General features: G+C 61.9%; 1 protein-coding gene across 4 annotated transcripts in view; it reads left to right on the plus strand.

The window, feature by feature from the left end:
- LOC114106885 (S-geranylgeranyl-glutathione receptor P2RY8) overlaps positions 1-20318 on the plus strand; it is a 26949-nt gene extending 6631 nt beyond the window's left edge. Inside the window, exons 2-3 of one of the 4 annotated variants that reach the window (XM_071607021.1) lie at positions 13841-14251; positions 16010-20318. In XM_071607021.1, coding sequence (XP_071463122.1) covers positions 16046-17137 — 1092 coding nt within the window. In that variant the 5' untranslated portion in view covers positions 13841-14251; positions 16010-16045 and the 3' untranslated portion in view covers positions 17138-20318. Of the gene's footprint in view, positions 1-8256; positions 8276-8958; positions 9284-13840; positions 14252-16009 lie in introns of those variants that run through there. The other 3 variants (XM_027954074.2, XM_027954076.2, XM_071607020.1) reach the window with 3 other exon arrangements.
- The last annotated feature ends 1333 nt before the right edge of the window (positions 20319-21651 follow it).

The following is a 21651-nucleotide window of genomic DNA, read 5'->3' on the forward strand; positions in this document are numbered from 1 at the left end:
GGATGGGGCCAGGATTGGTGCCCCCACTTCCCAGGACCAAGGGCCCTAGTGTGTATGTGTCCTCCCCGCTGCCCATCCTTGACCCTCCGAGGTTGGAAGGTGGACTGTCCATACCAAGAGGAACCTGGGCGGTGCCTAGACGGGACGCTGAACCCACAGCTCATTTTAATGCAAACGTGGGAGGGCTTCGCTCCTCCGGGCTTCCTTGGGACCCTTCAGTTGGCTTCAGATGTCCTTCAGATGGATGGGTGGATAGATGGGTGACGGAAGGGCTCCCCAAGGCACACCTGAGCTACGGCGGGTCTGATGGACCCACCCGATGTCCTAAAGTCCCCAAGGGTGCAGCAGTTATGTGCATGGCTTCCTGCTTAGGATGCGGTCACAACAGTCATGTGGCACACAACCTTCCTTCCTGTGAGATGTGACACGGGGACACTGAGGCTCAGTAAGGTCAGGGGGCTCCCCAGGGCCAGCTGCTCCGTCTAGGGTTCCCCCCTGGACACAGAGCCCCTGCAGCCTCCTAGGTGGGGTAGGGCATCGAGCCTCCAGTTGGATTAGCACGCTCACATGCCAAGGGTGAGCAGGACAAGGCCACCCCTCCAGCCAGGACAGGGACAGGCCAGCTGGCAGCGCGTGGACTGGCAGCAACAGAGAAATCTCAGCCCAGCCCCAGGGCATAGAAAGGTGGGGCTCCTCCAAGGGCTGTGGGTCGGCAGAGGAGACACCCCAAGAAATTCCCCAGGTTGAGCACAGTTTGGGGGAGGAACGGATGGATGGTTGGGTGTAGAGACGGACGGGTGGACGCATGGACAGGTGGGTGAGGGATGGGTGGGTGGATGATGGGTTGATGGAAAGGTGGATGATGGATGGATGGATGGATGGTGGGTGAGTGGACGGATGGGTGGGTGGATGATGGATGGATGGATGGGTGGATGGATGGGTGGATGGATGGGTGGATGGATGGATGGATGGATGGGTGGGTGGATGGGTGGGTGGATGATGGATGGATGGATGGTGGGTGAGTGGACGGATGGGTGGGTGGATGATGGATGGATGGATGGGTGGATGGATGGATGGATGGGTGGGTGGATGGATGGATGGATGGATGGGTGGGTGGATGGGTGGGTGATGGGTGGATGGTGGATGGATGGATGGATGGATGGGTAGATGGATGGATGGGTGGATGGTGGATGGGTGGATGGGTGGGTGGATGGTGGATGGGTGGATGGGTGGATGGTGGATGGTGGATGGGTGGATGGTGGATGGGTGGATGGATGGATGGATGGATGGATGGGTGGGTGGATCGATGGATGGATGGGTGGATGGGTGGGTGGATGGTGGATGGGTGGATGGATGGGTGGATTGATGGATGGATGGGTGAGTGGGTGGGTGGATGGATGGGTGGGTGGATGGGTGAGTGGGTGGGTGGATGGATGGATGGATGGGTGGATGGATGGATGGGTGGATGGGTGGGTGGATGGGTGGATGGATGGATGGGTGGGTGGATGGGTGGATGGGTGGATGGGTGGATGGGTGGGTGGGTGGGTGGATGGGTGAGTGGGTGGGTGGATGGATGGATGGATGGGTGGATGGATGGATTGGTGGGTGGGTGGGTGGATGGATGGATGGGTGGGTGGGTGGGTGGATGGGTGGGTGGAATGATGGGTGGATGGGTGGATGGATGGATGGAGATGGGTGGGTGGATGGGTAGATGGGTGAATGGATGGGTGGATGGATGGAGATGGGTGAATGGATGGGTGGATGGATGGAGATGGGTGGATGGGTGGATGGATGGATGGAGATGGGTGGATGGATGGGTGGATGGGTAGATGGAGACATGGAAGGCAGGATGAATATAAAGATGGATGGATTGATGTATGGATGGATGAATGCAAAGATAAATGATGGATGGACAGATGGGTGGATGGGTGGATGGGTGGATGGGTGGATGGAGATGGATGGATTAATGGGTGGATGGGTGGGTGGATGGGTGGATGGAGACGGATGGACAGATGGGGGGTGGAAAGGGGGATGGATGATGGACGGGTGGTGGGTGGATGGAGAGGTGGAGGGCAGGATGGGTGAGTGGAGGGGTAGATGATGGTGGATGGCCGGCAGGTGGGTGGTGGAGAGGTGGATGTGCAGATGCAGTAAGAAAAGGGTTGGACCCCAGGATCCCATGGTCCCTCTGAGGCCAGGGCTGTTGAAACCCCACAGCCTGGGGACATCACAGCACAGTGACACCTTCTCTCCCACTTCCGGGGCAGAAGTCTCTCTCCAGGTGTCCCCGGGCTGCGCTCTGTCTGAGCTCGGGGAGCGTCCCTGCTGCCTGTCCAGCGTCTGCTGACCACCCGTCGTCCTTGCCCCGTTGCCACGTGGCTCTGTCTGCACCTCTGGGTTCACACTGGGTCCCCTTGTCTGTCTCCCAGTCCGTTTTTCTGAGAAGGACGCCCAGTCATCTCAGACTGAGGCCCGACCACACCTCCGCCCCGCCCCACCATGCTCTGGATGGCGTCCGCAAAGATCCTGGTTTGCAAATAAGTCCCCGCCTGCAGGTCCCCCGAGGAGCAGAGAACCTCAGCTTCTCCTTCAGGGGGACACAGTTCCATCCGTCACCTCCCCTGACCAATCCTCCCAGAGCCCTGGTTCTGAGTTCCTTGTCTGACTTGGAGGGAGGGACAGCAGCAGCTGGAGGCCACACCTGGAGGCCGGGACTTCCTCCCTGGCCTCCCCAGGCCCTCGCACACCAGCCAGCTGCCCCCGTCCCCGGGTCCCCCACCTCCTTGGGCACCTGCAGGGGACCCCAGCCCTTCCCCACCCCGCGTGCAGAAATAATGATCCTTGACTTCCTCCTTCGGGGTCATAAACCGTCTGCAGGTTGTGAGTCACAGTCACAGGAAGCCCAGCACAAGTCTGAAACCGCCCCTGCTCCCCGGTCACCTGATGAGCCCTCTGGAGGTGCAGCTGTGGCCGCCCTGCAGGTCTGGCTGGTCCCTAAACAGCCCGGCTGGGCTGCCGTTTCTGAGCTCTCCTGCAAATGGCCGAGCCCGCCCGGGTCTGCAGGAAGGCAGGGTCCAGTTGCAGGCAGGGGCAGGATGCCCCCCCCCCCCGGGGTGGCTTTGATTCTGGGCTGACCGCTGGCCCCACAGCTGCAATCTGTAGATGCATGTCGATGGCTCCGTAATGACATTAGGATTTGGGTGGAAAGGCACCGGGCAGGGGACCTCCGGGGAATTCGGGGACGGAGAGGACTAGTGGACACTGGGAAAGATGGCGTCCAGCCTCAGACAGTCAGGGGTCACCCCCTCAGACCCCGGACAGGAGGGAGACGCTGGCCAGAGGGGACCTGGGCACGGACAGAGGTGGCAGGGTCGGAAGGGTGGTGCCCCAGTCCGTGCAAGGTCAGGCACACACAGAAGTGGTCCTCAGAGGACCCCAGGTTGAGTGACCAGCTCAGTGCCACCAAGGGCTGGCCCCAGTTGAATGCAAACAGGTGACACGCAGGTGACCTGGCAGGGGGGCAGGAGCTGGAGAGGCAGGAGGAGCCTCCCTGGAGCCCGAGGACGGGGCTCAGCCGGGGACCCTGGTCCAGCCTCCGCCCTCCAGGGTGGGCCCCACAGCAGGAGCCAGGAGCAGCCCCACCCAGGGTGTGAGAGCCCCCTGGACAGACAGGATGGGTCGATGACAGAGAGATAGATGGACAGGCAGAATTGGTAGATGGCAGATAGATAGATAGATAGACAGGTGGATAGATAGGTAGACAGGATGGATAGATGATAGAAGATAGATAGATGATAGACAGAATGGGTGGATGACAGAGAGATAGATAGATGATAGATACATACATAGATACACGGACAGACAGGATTAGTAGATAATAGATAAATAGATAGGCAGACAGGATTGGTAGATAATAGATAGATAGGCAGAGAGATAGATGATAGATAGATGACAGACAGACAGATGACAGCTGGGTGGACGGATGATGGACAGAGACTCGGTCCTGCAGGTCTCCTGGGCACTGGGGGCCTCTGGGGCTGGGGGCTCTCTGGGGTGGGCTGTGCTGTGCGCTGCAGGAGGTGGAGCAGCCTCTCTGGGCTCCACACACCAGGAGCCAGGAGCAGCCCCTCCCGGCTAAGTTCATGAGAACTGATTCTAGACATTTCCTAGTGACCTCTGAGAGGGAAGATAAAAAGGTCACCCGGGTTGAGAACCTCTCCCTGACCCCCTGGCTAAATGGCACCCACTAACCACTTGTCCTGCGTCACGGCCCTGAGCTGTGAGGGACTCAGGGCTACTCGTCGCCCTGGGGGACCCCTTGTGATGTGGACCAGGACCTCTGGGTCCCCTGTGCGGATTCCAGGGTGTCACCCCCAGCTTGGATCCCCCCTGAGCCCGCGTAGCCTCTGCTTGGGCTCCGTGAAGGGACCACGGGGCTGCTCTGAGGGGCCGGCTCGGCTGCTGACCACAGCGGCCCCGTGACCTCAATTTCCTCTTCAGTCAGACCCGAAAAATGTCACTTTCTCACCTCCAGCCCAGGGACCGGCCACCGAGCCTCAGATACACAGAGAACTGTGCAAAAAAAAAAAAAAAAAAAAAAAAATACCAGGCGTCGCAGGTGGAGGGGCCAGCACTGACCCCAGGTCCAGCTGGGCGGACGCAGGCACTTCCTGGGATGCCCTCGGCCCGGGACTCAGCCGAGATCCCCTGAGGCGGGTCCCGGCAGCTCCGCGGTGTCCGTGGTGACACTCCAAAGCTCGTCCCTCGACCCAGGTGCGTGTGAGGCGCTGTGTCCTCCTGGGGGCGTGGGGGGTGACCAGGGACGGGGACGGGTTGAAGGCTGCATCCAGGCAGGAGAGTCCCGGTGACTTAAGGGGACGTGGAGCCCCTGGGACGGGTCCCCCACCCCATCCTGGACCTCTGCCCCTGGCCGCCGTCCTTCTAGAACCTTCTGGCTGGGCTCCCAGACAGGTGGGGTGTGACATGGGGACAGGTCTCAAGTAGCCTTGGGGTGGGAACCTGGGGACCTTGAGCCCACGGGGGCTCTACTGAAGCACCAGGGGACAGATGGGTCCTCAGACCACCCGTCCACCCATCTGTCCACCCATCCGTCCACCCATCCATCCATCCACCCACCTATCTGTCCATGCCTCCGCCCACCTATGTGTCCATCTATCCGTCCATCTATCCGTCCACCCATCCGTCCCTCCATCTGTCCATCCATCCATCCATCCATCCACCCATCCATCCATCATCCGTCCACCCATCCGTCCATTCGTCCATCCATCCATCTGTCCACCTACCGTCCATCCATCTGTCCAACCACCCATCCATCCATCTGTCCACCCATCTGTCCACACACCCATCCGTCCATCCATTGTCCACCCGTCCACCCACCCACCGCCATCTTGTTGACCTCCCTCCCTCTCAGGTGTGTGACCCACCACCCCCTCTCTTCTATCCGTCCCTCTGTCCACCCAGCGTCCACCTACCTACCTATCCGCTATCGTCCGTCAAGGATCCACCATCCGTCCCCCCCGCCCGTCCACCCGCTCATCGTCCGTCTCCTGTCCGCCCGTCTGTCCACTCATCTGAACTTCTCCCCCCCCCCCGGGGTGAACAGCACGTGGATGTCTCTGGTCACCTCTGACCCTGGGTCCCTCCCAACCCCAGCGATCTCAGGGTGTCGGCCGTGCAGGGACAGGAAGTGAAACCGCCGGGGACCTGTCCACACGGAGGAGCCCTGTTCGCGCTGCCCCTGGGTTGGACGGGCTGAGCGACGGCCAATGGTGGACGGGGGTCTAAGTGACATCCGTGAAATGCGGGCTGCTCGGTGGCCTAGTTCTAGGGGTTCACGGGGACAAGACCCCACAGAGGCCAGAGTGTCCCCGTCCCTCTGAACAGTGACAGCTCACAATTGTCATTTAAAAAATCAGCAGCACTCGCACGCAGCGCATGGCAGATGACCCCGCACCGGGATTCCCGGCTCATGGTGACCGCGTCCTTGTGGGCCAGCTGGGGCAGGGACGGTCCCTCCGAGGAGCCTACCGACTGGGGACCCGCCGTTCGCACGGGACAGCAGACCTGAAACCCTCCGTCGGGGGGCCCCCAGGGGAAGTAGCCAGGGACCCAGAGGGGGACCAAAAGAGGAACCGGCTCCGCGTCCCAGTGATGGACACCCACACGGGGTCCCTACCCACGATTCACTGTGGACCAAAATCACTCCACGGAAAGTTCCAGAAACAAGGGGCGAGCGCTAAATTGCATGTCGTTGTGAGGAGCGTGAAAAAAATCTCCCCCTGGCCCACCGTCTGCTGCCCGAACGGGGATCGTGCCTTTGGGCAGTGTTTCCACCCAGTATGGGCTACCCTCCAACCGTCAATCAGGAACCGCCCCCCCCGGGGACCGAGGGACTGTCTCTGTCGGTCCCGTGACTTGTTTTATTTTTAAAATAGCCCCCAAGGTCCCGGAGTCGGTATGCTGGCCACTCCGATGGGCCCAGGGGAAGCCGCGAAGCGGTTCCTTTGACGGACGGGAGGGAATCCTGCCTGCGTCCAGGAGAGAAAAATTGAGAAGATCTAAATTCTCTGCAGAAAGTGGCTGAAAATATGGGAAAACCGTGAGACTTTCAGAGACAGACAGAGAGGAAAAAAGGGAAGAAACCACATTTATCCTCCCAGCCCAGGGTGGGGCCTGGGACTCTCCGGAGGGCCCCCGTGAGACCCGAGATGTCCCCCCCCCCCCCCCCCCCCGGCACGTGGGACAGCAGACCCCGGGGCACCGTGTAAAGGTCAGGGTCTAAATTCCCCAGGTCCCAGGGCGGAAGTGAGATCCAGGCGGCCCCAGGCTGCAGAGTGTCCTGGGAAACCACCCTGTGGTGGCTGAGAGGTGGCCTCCCCGCGGACCAGGAGGCCTGCTGTGCTGCCTTGGCGCCCTGAGGTCTGGCCCCCAAAGGGGTGACCCACATTGTCCCCACAGCTGGGGACACTGAAATCCCACGTCCCAGGAAGCCCCTTGGTCCCTGCAAACCGGGCCAGTGTGTGTGGCCACTGCTGAGAGGACACGCTGAGGGTTAGGGGTTTTTTAAACCCGTGCTTCAATTGTATACAAGTGTCATAGTTCCATGCATACAGCAGGCATCAAAAGTGGCCTTCCTGTGTCTCTCCCAGCCCCTAGCAGTCACTGTCCCGCTGGCCGGTGGCCTTAATTTGAGCTTCCGTCCAGGAAAGAGAACACCCAGCGCCTGTCTCTCGGGGTCTGTCTTGTTTCGCCCAATAGAACACCCTCCAGTTGCATTTATTCAGCACCTGTCCTTGTTCCTGGCTGAGTAGTATTCTTCTTGTTGGTGGCTGGCTAATATTCCACCGCTCCAGGGCATATACGCAAAGGAAATGAAATTGCGGTCCAGTGGCCTGCGGCCTCCCGCGCACCGGCAGCGTCCCCCAAACCAAGGCACGGTGTCACCTTGAACTGTCGTCTCCTGCCCAAGTCTGGAGCCTCTGCCGAAGACCCAAGGCAGGGGGCAGCTTTCAGGGCTCCTTGGTGGGCTCCTGTGGACGGCTGGACGCTCTTAGGCGCGTGTCCATTACGGCGTCACAGGTGTCCCAGGCCACTACATCGCGGTGTTGCATGCCCCGGGCATCGCGGCGCTTGAATCTGGCCAGTTCACACACCTGACCCTTCAGACGGATGCTTCTGACCTGGAGAACGTCCTCTGGGGTCCCCCGACCTGGGGTGGCCTGCAGGAGCTGGATACCTTGTCACCAGCACCCCCGGGGTTTGCCAGGACTGGGTACCTAGTAACCAGCACCTGGGTCCTTTGCAAGGACTGGGTACCTAGTAACCAGCACCTGGGTCCTTTGCAAGGACTGGGTACCTAGTAACCAGCACCTGGGTCCTTTGCAAGGACTGGGTACCTAGTAACTAGCACCCCTGGTCTGCAGGAGCCGGATACATTGTGACCAGCACCGCTGGGTGGTCCGCAGCAGCTGGACACCTGGGAGCCGGCTGGACGCACCCTGTCACCGTGGACGTCTGTAGCTCGCTGCTTTGGGAACGCCTGGCACTTCGCAGCCCTGGACGCTCCTCTGAGCATGTGGCTGCAGACCCCCAGGTCCCGGCCACTGTCCTCTCTGCCTGTCGGAGACGGGCCTTGGCAGAGGCGGCGTGAGGGACAGGGGCTGTTGGCCTCTCCCTGTGGCCTGTCCCTTGGCTAATGCTCTTTAAAACCCTGTGACCGGCCTCGCGTGCCCCGTGCCCCGCGCCCTGCTTCTTGGTAAGGAGGACAGGAGGCTAGCCATAGAGCCCCCCAGCCTGGATGGTTAGATCAGCAGAGGTCTATCGCCCCTGCCCTGGAGGCTGGAGGTCCGAGGTCCAGGTGTGGGCAGAAGTGGCTCCTCCTGACCCTCTGCCCTGGGCTGGCTGCCGCCGTCTTCTCCCTGGGTCCTCCCGGGGCGTCCCTCTGTGTGTGTCTGTGACCTCATCTCCTCCTCTATGAGGACCCCCGTCCTGCTGGGCCAGGGCCACCCTGGGACCTCACTGCACCTCCATCCCCTCTGCAAAGACCCATCTCCACACACACAGGCACGTCCCAAGGTCCTGGGGCCAGGGCCACCCTGGGGACCTCACTGCACCCCCATCCCCTCTGCAAAGACCCATCTCCACCCACACAGGCATGTCCCAAGGTCCTGGGGCCAGGGCTGAGCCGAGGGGCCTTGGAGACACCCAGCTCCCTGTGCACTCGGACTCCATCCCACAGGCCTGTCCCTCCCCCCTGGGTCTGGAGGGGACACTTTTCGGGGCTGCAGACACCCGACACCCACACGGAGACCCTAGGGAGCCCCCTTCTCCGAGTTTAAAAGGAGCCCCCTATAAAATCGATCCCAGGGGAGCCTCGCTGTAACCCACGGTCACCCAGGTCCCCGGCGAACCTCCCGCGGCCACATGCTGAGTACACGGAGGGAGGGGACACTCTTTTATTTTAAACGTGTTGAAAATGCATTTTTTTAAAAAAAAAATATGTGAAAGTCCCCTCGGGAGCGGCTCCACCCCGGGCCCTGAGAAAGAGGAACCCTCCCGGGTTTCGCAAGGTCCCTGCCCTTCAGCCAAACCCAGGGCCACAGGTGGCCGGCCGTCAGCCCCGGGGACCCGTCAGGGGACAGGCGCTGACCTCCGAGCTCATGCAAACCGGCTGCCTCCCCTGGGCCAGGCGGGAGGGTCAGGGGACATTCCGAGAAGCCCCCGAGGCCAGCGCCCCCCGGGATCCCACTGTCCTGTGGCCCTCGTAAGTCAGGGGACCCCGGTGGCTGTGGGCGGGAGGCCCAGGGGACAGGAAGGATCCCGTCCCGTCCCGAGGAGCCCGGTCACCAGCGCCTTGGGCACGGGGACCCGGGGACATCTGTGTTTTGCTTTCGGTTTTCTGTTTTGGGGACGAGGGGAGGTCCCTTCTGGTTTCCGTGATTCAAAACAGTCGGCGTCGATGGAGCTGAAAATGTGCTGGCCCCGGGGTCCAGAGGTGGCCCCGTCTGTGGGATTTTGGGGAATCCAAAGGGGACACACGTCCCCCAGAACATTCTCATCACCCCAAAGGAGACCCCAGTCCCCATTAGACAGGGTCTCTGCCTCAGGTCCCAGGAACCACCAATGACCTTCCTGTCCCCGTGCGCTGGCCTGCTCCGGGTAAATCACGTGTGTCCCTGGGTGTCTGGTGTCTTGCTGAGCCGCGCATCCTTGAGGCCCATCCAAGTGCTAGCAGGGGACAGCTCCGTTCCTCTTCCTGGGCTCCTCTTCCTGGCTGAGTAATATTCCACAGTGTGACAGACACATCTGTGTGCCTGGGCACCCCGGTGGACACCGCCGCTGTGGACATCCAGGCACAGCTCTGCGCTGACGTCGGTCATCGGTTCTGGGGGGGCGGGGCAGGAGGGATGCTGGATGGCCCGTCTGTCACTGTGAACTCCACCGTTTCAGGGTGACCTGTCAGGGTTGGGGGAACGGCCAGCCATGTCCACAGTGGACGCACATTTGCCTTCCCGCCAGCACACGAGGGTTCCCTTCCCCGGGTCCCCGTGTGTCCTCTGATCTCAGCCACCTCCGTGGGCACGAAGTGGCCTCTCGGGGCCACTGCAGCAAGTCCATCACCTCCTGCCTTTCTGCCAGGGTCAGTGACCACTGCACTACTCAGTGAGAGGCGCGAAACCATGTCCACTACTGTGCATGTAAGGATCTCCATGGGTATGCATGATCCCCATGGGTAAGCATGTGATGATCCCCACGGGTATGCATATGATGATCCCCACGGGTATGCATGTGATGATCCCCATAGGTGTGCATGTAATGATCCCCACGGGTATGCATGTAAGAATCCCCATGGGTATGCATGTAATAATCCCCATAGGTATGCATGCAATAATTCCCATAGGTATGCATGTAATAATCCCCATATGTATGCATGCAATAATCCCCATAGGTATGTATGTAATAATCCCCATAGGTATGCATGCAATAATTTCCATAGGTATGCATGTGATAATCCCCATATGTATGCATGTAATAATTCCCATGGGTATGCATGTAATAATCCCCATATGTATGCATGTAATAATCCCCATGGGTATGCATGCAATAATCCCTATAGGTATGCATGCAATAATCCCATAGGTATACATGTAATAATCCCCATAGGTATGCATGTAGTAATTCCCATGTGTATGCATGCAATAATCCCCATGGGTATGCATAAAATAATCCACATAGGTATGCATGTAATAATCCCCATGGGTATGCATGCAATAATCCCCATAGTTATGCATGCAATAATCCCCATAGATATGCATGCAATGATCCCCACAGGTATACGTGCAATAATCCCCATGGATATGCATGTAATAATCCCCATAGGTATACATGCAATAATCCCCACGGGTATGCATGCAATGATCCCCACGGGTATGCATGCAATGATCCCCACAGGTATGCATGCAATGATCCCCACAGGTATGCATGCAATAATGTGGGAACAATCACATCCTCCCAATAATCTATAATAATAATAATAATCTATAATACAATGGTAGTGACGTCAGGTATGGCTCTGTCACACACAGTCACCTGCCAGCCAGGCTGGTAAGTCATATGTCTATCACACGCACACTTCAGAGTTCAGGTGCAGTTTGCAGGAGACGTGTGCATAAGATGCACAGCACACTCATTGCCCGTAAAATGCCACACGGTCCAGCCTCACAGGGGACGTGCGTGACGGGCATGACTGGCGTCCTGGATTGTAGATCTGTGCCATCCCGTGCCTCACGGACAGCGTCACACATGATCCAGTTCAGACAGACGCAGTGAGTGTGCGGGGTTCATGAGCAGGTGACATCCATGATGTCATAGAGCAGAACACAGGCCCGTGTCACCCAGGCCACCTGCTCTGTGGTCTATCAGTTAGGGACTCTGGTCCAGCCTCTGCCGCCCAGGGTGGGAGCAACCTTGTCCCCTCTGGGAGCCTGGCACCAGGGGCAGCCCCAGCACCCGCCGAGGGGACTGACTGTAGGAGAAGCCCAACTGTCTCCAGGTGCAGATGGATGCATCTGGTCCTGACGGCGGCTGCCTCCGGCTAATCTTGTCACACCACCGCCTCCGTGAGATCTGCAGCCCAGACGCTGTATTGGTCAACCCTTCCGTCTGAGGCTGTCACCGTTAAGCCATAAGGGGATGTCACTCTGAACGGCCAAGAGGGCGAGGCCACCCACTGGCGGAGGGATGGAAAGACGGCCGTTCGTCTGTGGAGTGGAATACTACTCAGCCACGAAAACAGAGGCATTCCACACCGGTTCCATTGGAAAGCAGGATTCGGGGGAGTGACAGAAAGCTGGATCCCTCGCTGTCAGGGGGCTGAGGCGGACAAAGGAAGAACGGGGTTAACCGTGGCGCGGTTCAGGGTTGGCGTGAAAATCTTGTAGGGTGGGTCGACTGCGCCCCAGTAAAGCTGTTTTTCTTAAGCAAATAAGAACAGGGGGGGCCCCCTGGTGCTCGCCAGGCCACGAACCCTGGGCCTCCTCTTGCAAGATCTTGCAAAGTGGCCCCGAGCGAGCCCCGTGGGGGGGGGGGCGGGGGCTGGGGCCGGGGCTGCACCAGCTGCGCCCTGCGCGCTCCGGGGGCCTCCGGCTGCCGTGGCGACGCGGCCAACCGTTAATCTCGTTTTGCAGAGTTGCCTCCCCTCGGTCTGGGCCTCCGCAGCTGCCAACCGCAGGCGCCTCGGTTTCAGGGAAGCGGAGGCCGTTAGAGCTGATTTCCTGATTAATGGTCCGTGCAACCCGCCGAGCCGCGCGCGCGCGCGCGCGCCCCTACCCAGGCCCTGACCGCTGCCTTCCTGGGCCGGCCGCCGGGGACCGCTCAGTGCAGAGCCAGCACTGCGGAGCCCGGGGTGCTCGGGGGAGGGTGCAGGGGGCCGCCCACCAGGTGCCAGGTGCACCCAGAACAGCCGACGGCGGTGGAGGCGGGGCGCGCTGGGGCAGCAGATGCCCTGCGCTCTTGCTCCTTGCTTGCATCACCTGCGCGCCCCGCGGCTCTGGCCTGGGTTCAAGGGCGCGAGGTATTTAAATGTGCACGAGGCAGAGGCGTCCAGCTGCGGGGGGGCGGGGGGTTCTCCGGCGTCCCCAGCTCTGCGCGCAGAAATGGAGACAGCAGCCCCAGGCCCCTCGCCCTGAGCGCGCGGCTCCCTCGCCCGTATTTTTCCAGAGCCCAACCTGGGGACTGGACCCAGGGGTCGCTGTACCGCCCCTTTTTTGGTATCTTAGTTGCAGACTGCGTCTCCCCGAGTGGCTTAGCTCCCCACCACGTTGCTGAGGCTGGCCTCCAACTTGCAAACCTCCTGCCCCAGCCTCCTGAGCCCCTGGGATGACACGGGTGCAGATCTTTTCCCCCAAGGTGTGCGGGGAGCTTAGAACGGGAAGCACCCAGATGGCCGCGGGTTGGACTCTCTGTCCCGCACCCACTCGGCACCCACTCCTCGGGCGCAGGTGCTTCCTGCTGATAGATTCGCTCGCAGGGTGCGCCCAGGGCCAAAGGGCCAACGCCCGCTCTCGGCGGCCCTGAGGGTCCCTGGGGCTGGTCCTGGGAGCAGAGGGCGCCCCGGGGCAGCCCGGGAGCCCATGCAGGGTCTGTGCTGGATGCGGAGACCCCGGCCCCTGCGTGCATTTTAACAGGCTCCTTCTGCAAATCCACGTGCGCCCCGGTGGCTGGTCTGTTTGGTTTCACTTTCCTGCTTAACAGGGCCAAGGCCTTTTCCTCCATCCCCCGAGGCAGAGGGGAGGCGTGTGCCTCGGGACCCCTGAAATGACCCCCAGAGGGGCTTTGGGAGGCCCCTCGGCCGGATGGGCACAGAGAGCGTCCCTGTTGGGCTCCAGGCCCTGGCGTCCCCGGGCGGGTCCCTGCACCACTGAACGCAGGAGCGCGCGGTGCGGATTGTCCGGCCCCGAGGAGGTGGCCCTTGCAGATCAGCGAAGAAAAGAAAGGGCGGACACTTGAGTCCAAGTCGGGTGGCGTGGTCAGCAACCCCCGGGGGGGACCGGTCACTCAGCTGGACAGGCAGGAAACTCAGCAGGGGCTGAGGCTGCAGAGGTGCTGGACGCGGAGGTCTTCTCCAGGGGACGCCAATGTTTGGCCTTAGATCCCTGGAAGGACCTGATCCCCTGTGGACAGAGACCTGTGGAGACCCGTGATAGATAGACACGTGTCTATATAGATGATTGACAGGTGTGCACCTAGATGACCACCGGGGAGGTTTCTAGACGAGTGGCCGATGGATAGATGCAGCCTCACACAGGGTTCCTTTGTCTAGGGGGAAACCTCAGACTTTGTTCCTCGGCCCTTCGACTGGTGGGACGAGGCCCACCCCCACCGGATTTTCGACTTAAGTCATCCCAGAAACACCCTCCCGGGAGGGTCCACTCACCATCCCTGCGCCTCGTGGACACTGACCCCGACTGGCCACGGGGCTCAGCAGGGTTAAACAGAGACCCCCCAGACAGACATCTGGGTTTCCCCGACTCTGACGCCCCGCATTCGGGTTGCATAACCCGTCCCCCCCCCCGCCCCCCCCAAAGAGGTGAGCATATTTGGAAAAGGTGACAGGAACTCATTTGCAAAGTCAAGAAAGGGAACCAGACACAAGCTGGGTGGCAGATGGCCCTGTGGAAGCCGAGCCGGGTCCCCCGTCGGCTCCGCCATTTCAGCAGCAGCATCGCGGACGGTAAGTCCCAAGCCTTCTTCTGGGGCCGCTCGGACAGTATCCACCTGCCCTTCACTTTGGGGGACCCGGTTGGGGACACGCTGATGGGTTTCTAAAACGCCCCAGAGACCCACACGGGGTGCGTTAGGTCACCTAAATGACCCCCCGAGGGGCTTTGGGAGCCCCCTTGGCGGGATGGGCACAGAGAGCGTCCCTGTGCACACAGACTTATCTGTGCCAGATCCTGGAGCGTCCTTCCACCATTTCCTCCAACGTCCACATGCCCCCAAACCAGGAGGTTGGGGACAGACACGGGGGCACGCGCCTGAGATCCCAGCTACTCAGGAGGCTGAGGCAGGAGGACCACACGGTGGAGGCCAGCCTCGGCACCTTAGCAAATAAAAAATCTAGGCCGGGTGCGGTGGCCCACGCGGTCACCCAGCGGCTGGGGAGGCTGAGGCGGGAGGCCACAGCGAGGCTCTAAGCGGCTCAGGGAGGCCCTGTCACTAAATAAGATGCCCAATACGGCTGGGGACGGGGCCCAGGGGTGGGGGGGCCCCGAGTTCAATTCTCAGCCCTAGAGAAGGAAAACAAAAAGTGGGTTTTGTTTTAGTTTTGAGGCTCGGGATGGGACCCAGCGCCCTGTGCTTGGTAAGGACATCTGTACCTCAGAGCCACCGTCCCAGACCCCGAGATTCTGTGGGACTTAAAATCCATCACAGTAAATGGGTCTTCGGGGGTGGGGGAGGGGAGAGGCCACAGGGACCCTAATTTGCCTTCCCCTGGGTGGCCCCCCGATGGCAGCTCCCAGGTGGAGCCAGGTGCCTGGGTGACGGGCAGTCCCTGGGGCAGCCGAGCCACCCCTCTGGACCAGCCCCCACCTCCGTGTAGCCAGGCAAATGCGTCCGGTCTCCCGGGACCCTGATTCGGCGGGGGGACCTCGATTTGACCCTGTGCAAATGAGGAACCAGCCTGAGAGCCAGGCCGGCCTCTGGGACATCCCTTCCCACCCTGGAAGTGACCCAGATCACCTCTCCCGGGCTTGGAAGCGAGGTCGCTGGGCGATGTGCAGCGTCCTCTGCGACCCAAGGTGGAAGCCAGCGCAGCGTCCCTCACGACACGCTCCCTCAACTTCCAGGGAGAAAGACATAGAGAAGGAGCAAAGGAGCTTCCGGGTGCTCAGAGGCCTGAGTGCCAAGGGGCAGGTGGGGCGCCAGGTCCCTTGTCCCTGGGGAGCAGGCAGGGCCCCTTCTGGCATGTTCTCCGTGACAGTAAAATGCACTGGGACACGTCTTCCATAAATGGATTGTCACTTCTCCTTCTGGTTGGACGTGATGTACAATCACCCGGGTCCTGTGGTCATATATGCACCCGGGGTCACCCTGTCCCATTCATTCTCCTGTCCTTCCTCCCCCTCCCCCTCCCCTCCCTTCAGTCCCCTCTGCCTAGTCCACCATACCTCTATTTGTCCCCTAGTCACCCTCTTACTGTGAGTTAGCATCGGCGTATCAGGGAGAACGTTTGTCCTCGGTCTTTTTGGGGACTTGCTTAGCTCGCTGGGCCTGGTGTCTCCCAACTCCATCCGTTTACCAGCGAACGCCATCATTTCATTCCTCTTCGTGGCTGAGTAATATTCCACGGCGGACGCGTACCACATTTTCTTTACCCATTCACCGGCTGAAGGGCACCGAGGTGGCTCCCTGGGGACGGGGCTCCCCTGTCCCTGGGCCCCTGTGGCGCGCGCCCTGCCTGACCCTTTCTGCGTCCCTCCCCTTGCAGGCCCGCGAGGATGAGCGCGCGTCCGCGGCGGCGGTGATGGGGCCGGTGGACATGAACGTGAGCGGCCCGGACAACGCGACGCTGCAGATGCTGCGCAACCCGGCGATCGCCGTGGCGCTGCCCGTGGTCTACTCGCTGGTGGTGCTGGTCAGCATCCCGGGCAACCTCTTCTCGCTGTGGGTGCTGTGCCGCCACATCGGGCCCAAGTCGCCGTCGGTCATCTTCATGATCAACCTGAGCGTCACGGACCTGATGCTGGCCAGCGTGCTGCCCTTCCAGATCTACTACCACTGCAACGGCCACCACTGGGTGTTCGGCGAGGTCCTCTGCAACGTGGTCACCGTGGCCTTCTACGCCAACATGTACTGCAGCATCCTCACCATGACCTGCATCAGCGTCGAGCGCTTCCTGGGCGTCGTCCACCCGCTCAGCTCCGCGCGCTGGCGCCGCCGCCGCTACGCGCTGGCCGCCTGCGCGGGCACCTGGGCGCTGCTGCTGGCCGCGCTCTTCCCGCTGGCGCGCACGGACCTCACCTACGAGGTGGACGCGCTGGGCATCGTCACGTGCTTCGACGTGCTCAAGTGGACCATGCTGCCCAGCGTGGCCATGTGGGCCCTGTTCCTCTTCACCATCTTCGTGCTCCTCTTCCTCATCCCCTTCGTGGTCACCGTGGCCTGCTACACGGCCACCATCACCAAGCTGCTGCGCACGGCCGACGGCGGCCACGACCAGGGCCAGCGGCGGCGCGCCGTGTGCCTGGCCGCCGTAGTGCTGCTGGCCTTCGTCACCTGCTTCGCGCCCAACAACTTCGTGCTGCTGGTCCACATGGTCAGCCGGCTCTTCTTCGGCCGCAGCTACTACCACGTGTACAAGCTGACCCTCTGCCTCAGCTGCCTCAACAACTGCCTGGACCCCTTCGTCTACTACTTCGCCTCCCGCGAGTTCCAGCTGCGCCTGCGCCACTACCTGGGCTACGGCCGCCTGCCCAGCGACAGCCTGGACACGACGCGCAGGGACAGCCTCTTCTCCGCCAGGACGCTCTCGGCGCGCTCCATGTCCGCCGGCCCCGGGGACGCGCTCGACGGCACCGGCCGGCCCGGCCTCAAGAGGCAGGAGAGCGTCTTCTGAGCCTGCGAGTGACCCTTGCAGGAGGTCCAGCGGGGACACGCACCCCCCACGGCCACCCTGGAGGTGTGCAGAGACCACCTGCTCCCTACGGGGGGGGCCACCAGGGGTCCCCAGGCCGCTGTGCCATGGAGCCCTGACCCCCTGCGTCTTCCTGCTCAGGGAACCAAACCCCAGCGGTAGTGGACACTGCGTTGGCCGTTGGTCTGCAGATGCGCAGGACGCCCGAGGATGCCGGCCCTTGAAGGGTGTTCTTGGTTGGCCAAGGGGCTGCCCAGCCTGTCCCCAGCTGGAGAGGAGCATTCAGCCAGCTCAGCACCCCCTCCCCCGACTCTGCAGGCCGACACCTCCTTGGGGACATTGGGGAGGTGACCCTAGTCTGCAATCCCGGGGTCCCCTCCCTGCACTGGGTCCCTCCGGCCGGCTGCGCGCTGCCATCTGGGCGGGTTTCGTGTGTGGTCACGCCGGCCACACGGCGGTGCCGGCAAAGGGACCAGGTGACCCTGAGGAGCTACGGGGATCCTTGGGGATGACGTCCCCACACCCCCCTGCAGGAAGGAGCCGACTCCCGGGGCTTCCGAGAGGCTGCTCAGGGACCCTGTGGTCAAGTCACCGGCAGCGAAACCCAGACCGGTCAGGACCGAGCAGCGGAGACCACGGTGGCTTCACGGAGCAGCTTGCCCGGGGACTTGGATCCTGCACATTGTCACCGGGAGGTGCCTCCAGGGCTGGAGGCTTCTCAGCCACAGGCGGGCACCTGGCTGGACCCCGCATGCCATTTGGGGACCAGGCACCAGTGAATAGCGTCCTCCTCCATTCAGGTCTGTGGGGACCTCGTGTGGGAACAGGGTCTCTGCAGAGGTGGTCAGTACAGGGTCCTGAGATGGGCTCCTCCTGGGTCAGGGTCCCTCGTGCCATGGCCGTGTCCTCCCAAGAGACAGAGGAGGGGACACAGACACAGAGGAGGAGCCCCGTGGAGACGGAAGCAGAGACTGCAGTGAGGGGCCACCAGCCCAGGGCCACCTGGAGCCCAGGAGCTGGAGAGGCAGGAGGAGCCCCCTGGAGCCCTGGAGGGGGCTCAGCCGGGGACCCTGGTCCAGCCTCTGTCCCCCAGGGACACATCACCCCTTGGACACTGAAGGTTCCCAAAGCCACATCCCTGACAGGCCACCATCTCCATCCTGTGACAGACCCCGCACCTCCCGCTCCTCCCGAGGATGATCCCGTGGGTCCCAGAGCGTGGGCCCGCGGCGGTTTTTCCTGGCTGTCCCCGAGCACAACCTAGAAAGTGACACTGAGTCAGACACGTCGAGGGTAGAAACCCTGAGCCAGCAAAATGGTCCCTGCGCGGGCTGTGGGCGTTTCGGAGGCAAAGAAAAAAAAAAAATCTACGAAAAACCTCAAACCACCAGCTCAGAGCCAAGCCCAGGAGCCTCAGGTCCTGCGTCCTGCGGAGAATTCAAGACCCGGTGACATCAGCAAATCTCTGCAGCTTGCATCTGTCCCCTGGAGCACACCAGACCTGCAGCCCCCGTGGACAGAGGGACAGGGCAGATCCAGCTTTTCTCCGGACGCTCAGGGCTGCCGACCCCCCTTTGCCGTGCCTAGGAGCCACGTCCAGGTCCCCCGATGTGACTTAGGCTCCGGGAGTCTGCGGCTCCTGCCACCTGAGCTGTGCTCTGTGACATGTCCCGAGTTCCAGGGTCGACGTGGCTTTGCATTGAGCATTTTAATCCTATTGACGTAATTTGTGTTTTCTGGATTCTCGTCCCCTCGGTCCCCGGGCCTGAGGCTCGGACACCCCAAAGAATAGAGGGGTGTCCACAGCTGCAGAGACTCGGTCCCCGTCACTCTGTCACTTGTGGACAGTGGAATCTTGATTGCTGTCACGTGCATCCAAGATGGACCAGGACCGCGTCTCGGGCAGGAATGAGGACAGGGGACACCGAGGAGGGCCACCGATTGAACGAGGGTCGTTAGCTTGTCCTTCAGGGCAGGACGTCAGGACCCCAGGGAAGTCCCCATCGGTGAGCTTTGCCCGTGGGTCAGCGGGGTCACCCCCAGGGACAGGCACAGGGCCATCTTTCAAAGGAAGCAGAGGTGCCCAAGAGACCCAAAGGGACATCATGTCCGCCGTCCCAGATCCCAAGAGTGGTGACGCTAGGCTGGTGCAGAAGCCAACCCCAGCGCCCCCCGGGGAGTCCTGGGCTGGACTTTGGTTCTGATCTAAAGTCCATGGACCAGTGTGTCCCGGAGGCCGCCAAGACCCTCCGCCATTTTGGATTTTCTCTGGAGAAATGGGAAGATCTCTCTCCCGGGGACGAGGACAAAGATCCAAGCCACCGGGCTCTCCTCCTCCTCCGCACCCCTGGGCTCGGGGGTCGGGCACTTGGAGTGGCCGGGATGCCCCAGCCCCAGGTCAGCAGCAGGGGACGGCCAAGAGGGCACCTCCAGGATCTGCTCTGGGAGGCTGTGGACACCGTGGTGAGGGCACTTCATGAGGTGGGGCACGTGGCTTCAGGTCCCCCCGCCCTGACCCTCAGGCAGATCTGACCTCCCAGAGTGCCCGCCCGTGGCCCTGCGGTCACTAAGATTCCCACCCCGTGCCCCACAACAGGGATCCTCCCGAAGCCTTAGCAAAAGCACATGCGCTGACCCTCATCTCCAGCCTCCCCTCCCTGGCTGCTGGGACCCACCTGTCTGTCCCCCACCTATTGTTCCCTTCAGGGGGCTGGAAAGGACAGAATCCCCTTCCACTGGACGGCAGGACTGTCTTGTGCATTTCAGCCACAACAGGGGGTCCGGAATGTCCTCTGCACAAATGACCTATAGTTGAGAGGATGGAAGGGTAGCTGTCCTGTGTGTCCTGATGACAGAGGGCACATGTGCGTGCCTGGATGGAGGCACCGCTCGGGACCCCGTGAATACGCACGGTGAGCCCACGGCAGGACTCAGGGCCCCTCTGGGTGGGTTTTCAGGAAGGTGGACTTCAGGACTGGCTGGCTCAAGGAAACAGAGCCACAGGAAGGACGACTGGACGGGAACTCAGGTGGGTCTCCTCCCTCAAAGCCAGGAGGGTGCACTGCTCTGGTGGCCTCCCCCGAGATACGTCCACCCTAAAGCCACAATTATGTTCCAGCTGTATATCTTTTTACATGTTGAATATTAAACACCATGGTTGTTGTTTTTTTTTTTCCCCTCTTTATATATTCGGCTCCTTTCTGGCTTCTCTCAGGGGTTTGCAGTCTCGTACGGTTTTGCGCATTTTGCTAGATCTACTCCTGGGTTCACTGCGCTTCATTAATCCGGGTTGGAAATCCTTCCCGCCACCCGCGGCCTGCACTGCGCAGGCCCCGCCTCCGCCGAGCATGATTGACATTCGCTCTCCTCCGGCGCCACCTGCCGGCCGCTAGCGGGTACTGTGCCCAGGCTGGTCGGAGGTCCCCACGCGCCCCGCAGGGACCTTCATCCCCACACCTGCCTCCCTAACCCTAACCCTAATCCCCCGCGCCCATGCGGACCCCCATCTCCACCCACCCGTCCCCAGCGTTCCTCCGAACCCTACCCATGGCCCCACCGTCCCCTCAAAAGCTCCATTTGAAGGCTGCCCGTTGCGCTCCCTGACGCCCGCGGGTCTCTCCACGCGTGCCACTGGGGCCACCTTGCACTCACCCACCGCGCCCGCGCGGGGCACTACCAACGCGCACGTTCCAGCCCCCCAGCGCGCGCAGGCACCCTCCACACCTATGGTCCCCAGGGCGGTCAGCGGGACCCCACCGGATCCTGGTGCGGTGCGCCCCTCTGCGCCTCGCCCACCGCTCATCGCGTTCCCCACCGTGCGCCCCCGCACCGCGCCCTCAGAGCCCCCCACATTCCCAGGACCCCGCTGCGCCTGCAGCACGAACCCCCCTCTCCAAGCCTCCCACTGCGCCCGCAGGGTCCAGTCTCCACAGTGCCCACCACGCCCACAGGGCCCCCCAACCTCCGCCCTCCACGGTGCCCCACATTCCTAGGCTGCCCACCGCGCGAGGGGTCCCTCCAATTTCCACGTGCCCCGCCACGGCCGCAGGGTGCCCCCTTTGCCCACGCGCCTGTGGGGGCTGCCCATTCTCCAGGAGCCCCGCGCGCCCGCAGGGTCTTCCCAGTCCCGGTGACCCCGACAGGGGGTGTCCCCGTGCCCACAGCCCTCAGGGAACCCGCCGGGCTCCCGAACACCACGTGGCCACCCCGCGCTTGGGGGCCCTCCCATCTCCGAGCCCTCCACTGCCCCTCGGGGCCCCCCATCTCCACGGTCCCCATGGTGACACGGAAGCCACTCCACCTCCACCCCCGACGGCTTCCGCGGGAGCCCCCCAGGGCCGCCGTCCACGGGTGTTGGCGGGGCCCCACCTCCACACCGTCCCTACAGGATCCCCGACCCTACGCCCGCCCGGCGCCCCCAAAGGTCCCCTAGGCTCCCGCCCCCACCGCGCCTGCGTGGCCCCGGGGTCCACGCCCCGTGCACTGTCCCCAGCGGG

The sequence above is a fragment of the Marmota flaviventris genome, chromosome Y (genome assembly GCF_047511675.1).
Source record: "Marmota flaviventris isolate mMarFla1 chromosome Y, mMarFla1.hap1, whole genome shotgun sequence".
In the NCBI taxonomy this organism is placed as follows: domain Eukaryota; kingdom Metazoa; phylum Chordata; class Mammalia; order Rodentia; family Sciuridae; genus Marmota; species Marmota flaviventris.